Source organism: Cyprinus carpio, unplaced genomic scaffold (assembly GCF_018340385.1).
Source record: "Cyprinus carpio isolate SPL01 unplaced genomic scaffold, ASM1834038v1 S000006481, whole genome shotgun sequence".
Classification (NCBI taxonomy): domain Eukaryota; kingdom Metazoa; phylum Chordata; class Actinopteri; order Cypriniformes; family Cyprinidae; genus Cyprinus; species Cyprinus carpio.
This window is the reverse complement of record NW_024879156.1, coordinates 1,182,450-1,188,735: the sequence shown is the minus strand read 5'-3', so window position 1 is coordinate 1,188,735 and position 6,286 is coordinate 1,182,450. Positions and strand designations below refer to the sequence as shown.

General features: G+C 36.9%; 1 protein-coding gene across 1 annotated transcript; it reads right to left on the bottom strand.

Moving 5' to 3' along the window:
* Nucleotides 1-629: 629 nt before the first annotated feature.
* On the bottom strand, nucleotides 630-2,540 carry LOC109104481 (olfactory receptor 146-like). Its single transcript, XM_042754243.1, has one exon. The coding sequence runs from the start codon at nucleotides 1,569-1,571 to the stop codon at nucleotides 630-632; it is 942 nt and encodes a 313-aa protein (XP_042610177.1). The 5' UTR covers nucleotides 1,572-2,540.
* Nucleotides 2,541-6,286: the final 3,746 nt, after the last annotated feature.

Here is a 6,286-nt window from a genome sequence, read left to right as displayed (position 1 = left end):
TTGCTGGTTTATATGTATTGACAAAATTTAATATAAAAGGTCTATACGAGTCTAAAAGTCTATAAAACAAATAAATTAACAATTCCATTTTAAAATCTATTTTAATATCTATCAGTAGATCAATTAGTGCAGCAATGCTATTTTATCATTCTAATAGAATATTATTTAAATACACTAGAAAAGCAACGACACAAATATTATCAGAGACCACCACTTTATAAATATTCTGAAGAGGAACTGACCGACTTAACATGATAAAAACTAAATGGAAATGTTTAGTCAAGATAGATACTGTCTTGTGGTTACATTTATATATTCAGTTAAAAGATACAGTTAAAATGACCCTCCTATACAAGTACTAACTTCTTATTTTTATTGTAAACTATTACCAAATAGATGTATTATAAATGGTGAGAAATATTTAATTACAGAAATTATATAAATGCTAAAATTAGTGTAAGATAAAGTGCTACTGTTTTTCCAACATTTTCACTGACAAACAAGGAAAAGAATAACATAGATAAAATGCATGCATCCAATATTGAGAACTTCTTTTTTTCCAGAGGTGTGTATTATGTACAAAAATATAATACAGTTGGTTATATATATATAATTATATATATAATTGATTAAGGATTCACCTTTTTTCTACACCAAATTTGTAAAAATTTCTGTCTTATTTCTTTGGTTTGTAAACCATATACTAAAGGATTTAGTCCTGGCGGTACAATATGGAACATAATACTAGCTAGTTTCCTTCTTTCAGAGTATTCAGGAAAACGATGAAGAAAAATAAAACTAGCACAAGAAACAAACATGATTATATAAACAGCTATGTGAGTGCCACAGGTTTTTATGGCTTTACTGTTCAGTGATTTGTTCTTGCTGGTTATGCATACAGTAGCAATCTTGCCATATGTTATAAATACAGACCCAAGTGAAAAGGTAAAAACAATCACAGTATAAACTATTCCAAAGATATTATTCAAACAAACAACATTTTCACAGGACAGTTTAAACAGTGAGGCATTGTCACAGAAAGGGTTTTCAATTTTGGATCTGCAACGAGAGAGGCGTATAGTGAGACCTAACAGAATTGAAACCATGAATACTGACAGCCCCCAGGCTGATGCTGATAGTTTTACCACCATTTTATTGGTCATTATAGCTGTGTATCGCAGTGGATTACATATAGCCACATATCTGTCAAAGGCCATGATCATCAGCACATAATGGCATGCTACTGCAAAAACATGTACAAAATAAGCTTGAACAACACACTCTGCATATGATATATATCGCTCTGAAGTTTCTCTGAAAATGTCATGCATTAAGCGTGGCAAAATGACAGTGGTCCCCATTATATCATTCAGTGGCAAGTTACAGAACAGAAAGTGCATTGGATGATGTAGATTCTTCTCTGTTGAGATCACAATTATGAGTCCAATGTTGGAAACCAAAATAAAGACATAAACCAACAGAAGCAGGATGAAAACAGGATAGGAAGATTGAGGTGTAACTGTTAGTCCCTCCACGAGGAGAATGCTGTTTGTGAAAGTCAGGTTGTCCATTGGCTGCCCTGCAAAGTCATTTGTATAGAGTAACAAACAGACATTGTCATTAGGTACTACTGCAGTCCACTATGATGAAAATACATATGGCATTTTCAGATATTCATGAGCACTTGATATTATAAATAGTTTAATGTCATTTCACCTTCAGTTGCATGATTCTGTCTGTATAATCTGTATATATGATTCATAAATGCAAATCGTCATCTGAATATTTCCATAGTGCAACACACCATAATCCTGAACTGTTTTATCACGACATATCAAAAATACAAAAAAGTAGCAAAAGAAATAAAAAAAAATAAAAAAATTAATAAATACATGCATTTTTCTTGTTTAATAAACCAACACTTACTCAACAACACGCTGTTTTTACCAAGACAGATGACAGTCAGTTTGCTAGATGTTCAGTGAAGATCTGTTTACTTGCCCTTAGCTTTTATTTTGTGGTTCAATGCTGTTTCTGTGACGTTGCCATCATCCCAGAGGGGAAAACATCTCTGGTAACGGTTGTAACCTCGGTTCCCTGAGAGTGGGAACGAGACTTTACGAATGTCATGATGGGAACTCCTCCCCTTTTCCGAAATCCTGAAACCTTGTAGGATAATGCCAGTTCAATAAACTGTGCAATTGTCACTAACCTATGCAAATTGCATGCAAATACTGATAAGTTCATGGACTGTATAAAATGCTGCGAGAGTGACAATTGCCTCAGAATCGAAGACTAAAACGCTGCAGTACTGATCAAGCAGCGAACACAGAAACCTTTTTTTTCTATTTCTCGTTCCCACTATCAGGGTACAAAGGTTATGACAGTAACTGGAGAAGTTCCCTATTGAACGTTCATGCCACTGGTGAAAAGAGTAATGAAAACTTGTACTTAAGTAAAAGTATTGCTAATTAAGGAATACTATACTTCAGTACAATTAAAAGTACTGAAAAAATTATATAATAAGTAGTTTACTGAAAAACTACTCAATTAACAAAAGGCTTTTGTATTATTTTTGTATTTTTAAGCAAAATTATGTAATGTGAGCATCATGGAATATTAAACACTCTTGAAATGTCTGTTTCACAAGTGAGACTCATTAAACATATGACATTCCAGGAAATATCTTATACGGACAAATGCATCAGATGTCACTACAACTGAATAACATGACATTTTGGGTATTTTCATAACAATGATGTATATTTACAATGCAATGCTAAACAACATAGCCTGTTTCACAGTAAAGAATTTTATAAAACAATATTTTCTGTCTCATTGTGTGATAAGAAGCAACGTGGAACCACAGAAGCAAGTTATTTCAAACAGGACTGATGATACAAAGTGATTTTGGAGCAAAACATAATATAGATCAAGATCAAAAACACAAAGGGAAGGAAGGGCAAGGCAAGGAAACATGGGTAAACATGGGTACAAGAAAATGTTACAGGCTAACAATAATCAGCAGTGTATGATCCTGTTCTAAATGGAACACTTCATGTGCACTTGCAGTCTTACAGACTTACAATGGCCGCCACGTGCACATGTCCGTTACATTCACAAGACTGTAGGGTGTCGTCATTTTTACATTCAGAAGGGTGCTCACGAGCGCCCCCTTTGTGGCCTTTATGCACCCTCGATCCACACTTCTGCAGAGCCAGCACTGGGGTGAGCTTCTCAGCTGACTTCTACCTGACAGTCAAAGCTAGCAGAGCCTGTGGGCACTCCAGCTGACAATCATAACAAAGCTAGTTGATTTCTGGAGCGCAACGACTAATCAGATGTGTTAAAATCCACTCACCCCTCAAAAGGCCAGAGTTCTTGTGCAGTGCTGAAATTTGTGTAGACAAGTGGGTCCCAATCATGTTCCTGGAGGACCCCCGGCCCTACACATTTTGCATGTCTCCTTTACTCCCTCAGACACACCAAATTCATGTCTTGCAATCTCTACTATTGAGCTGATGAGTTGAATCAGTTGTGTTAGATGAGGGAGACATTCAAAATTTTTGAAAAGTACCCATCAGATGCCAGTTCGCCCTGGTCCTCTGTTGGCACCTGTCATTTTTGTACTTTGTACTGTTGGTGAAAAATAAATGTAGCAAAGTTGAAAACTTAACTAAAGTACTAAACTAAAGTAAGTGTTAGTAAAAGTACAACAATCCTGCCATGAGAGTGGCAAATATCTGTCTAAACTGGGGCTAAAACTACACCAAGCATGGAGTAGAAGAGCACACAATTCCCATGCAATAGTAATGCCGCTAGGGAAGCCGTAGCTGATAGGTGGGCTAGACCAATAAGCATCTTAGCTTCAGGTATACTGAGTTTGCATATCTGGCCAGAATGAACGGACGGATGCACTGAATACAGGGCAGACACATGCAACATAACTAAACACTTGAAACAAATGTACATAGGCCTGCACAAGGTGTCTGTGCCAACAGCTATACACAGTAACAAACTGTGCCCCAATTGCATTTGGCATTCCTTTCCCTGGCTCACATAAGCTGACACAATAGATTTCAGAATCAGAGACACGCATCCAAACTTGAATTGAGGACAGTAAGAATGTGAGGGCTGTAGATACGGCTTTGGATGCAACTGCCAGTCAGAGATCACTAATATTAATGTTAAAGAGCTGTGTGAACTTGAATGTACGATGTCAGACACTGTAATGTCCCCTCCCTGCTTACTGGGTGACGAGATACATAGCAGACTGTCGTCACTCAATGGCTCGATGTCTAAGTGCTGCCTGCAGAATAACATAGGTTTCACAGACAATTTGACAATTTGAAGTTTTTGGGGCAGACCTGGCCTGTTGAAAAGAGATGATCTTCATCCCTCCAGGGGTGGTGCTGCTTATCTGTCTAGACATATGGCACATTTGCACTTGACTAACTGTGACCCAGGGGTCTCAGTTATAAAACTCTCTGTAGATTTCATCCTAAAAGTGTACGTTGACACAAAAGCTAGATTTTGCATATGCTCAAAAGTTTTCAGATTCATAAAACCATGCGTACACCAGAACCTGTGCAAAAATCCCTTTATAAATACCAGTCGGGGGAAGATTGTGCACATGTGCATGTCCACCCCGACTCCTCCCCAAAGTCACCATGTATGGAGCTTACAATGCCTAATTTTTGCTACGCATAACCTCATCTGCATATCATTTCTATGCATATTTCCATCCACGTGACACCATGTTTAACACTGTCAAAGGTACAAGACATTAAAGAAATATGAGATACGGACTACAAATGCCATTTGTGCCATACACATTAATTTTTATAGCTAAAAAACCATCCGGGTATCCTTGTTAACATCTTTTGTTTTAGAATAAAAATATCAAAATATCCATAATGTTTAAAATAGTTCTCAGAAAAATAATTTCGAATAGAACTGGCCCAATAATATTTCAGTTGTTTTAAAAAATTCAAATTAATTAAATGAATGCAGTTTTGCTGATAAGGTGAACATATTTTAGCTATTTTTAGTAGAAAATATAGGAAAAATATTATTGCAGTGTAAATACAATTATCTGACTCTGCGCATCTACAAATTAATTTAAAATGGAAACGTGCAAATCTTACCATTTTCTTCAAGTTGTATCCTTCAAATACAGTGGTTTTTCTCATAATGTTGTGGAGCTGTCTTCACACAACATCAACATTTCCGTGCAGCTGTGGTTGTACAGTAAGCCACTGTGGGATTACAAATTTATAAAATGTTAACTGAAAAAATGATATGCATTGTGAGGTTTCTAAAAGATCAAATCAGGAAGCTCAGGTGTCTTGCTAATGACCTTTTTGTTTCTATGCTCTTCCTGACCAAAGCTCAAGACACAGCTGTGCCTTTGTTTCTATGACAATGTGAAGGTATCAGCTTTATGGTCAGGCACCTCTGTATTTAAATGACACTGTTATGCTGATAAGATCAAAGATGGGAAAATGGCCAGTATTTGGCCGATCCCTGTATTCAATTTGCATGCTTGTTTAAATTCTCTCCACCTCTACTGTATGTATCCATCCCACTTGAATGTATAAAAACTCAAAAAATTATAACTGATTTGGTGAGACTTTTGATGACTGCAGTGCCATCCAGCATGTTCTCAATAAAGAATTCTGCTGAAGATTACCCAAGAGTCTCCTGGTCTTCCTGGTCTTCGCTTTCCAACAGTTTTGGTGCCGTGCCCCGGATAGAGCTTCTCACCTGAATCCAGATTGAAACTTCAAGCTCAACAAAGACCTGTCTTCGTTCCAGACTGAATCTTTCTGTACAACCAAGGGTTGGTGAGTGTAATTCTATCCAAAAGAATCTTTAAGACCAGTATCCTCTGCACCGCCAGAGAAGAGTTAACAGACAGCTGTAGGGTTTGGTTAACTAAGTTACCCTCTAAAAAATTATTTTAGAGATGAAAGTAATCCTCTGTTTAGGCAGGGAAGATTAGCATCACATGCTAATATTTGTGTGATCCTCTGCGTTGCCAGGGAAGGTTAAATACATTATGATGTGTATTAACTAGTGTATCCTCTACTTTGACAGAGAAGTCATTGGTGTACAGGAAATATTGGTGTATTTCCTGTTTTGCCAGGGAAAGTTAACAGGTGTGTTAACAAGTATATCCTCTGCTTGCCAGGGAAGTGTTAGAAGTGTCCTGTTGTGTCAGAAAGACTGTACAAAATGTTGAGAAGGAATGCTAAGCTGATTCCAACAACCATGAAAGGTGGAA

Excerpts from the sequence above, each read along its gene's own strand:
- LOC109104481 (XM_042754243.1), bottom strand. The coding sequence starts at position 1,571 with ATGGACAACCTGACTTTCACAAACAGCATTCTCCTCGTGGAGGGACTA.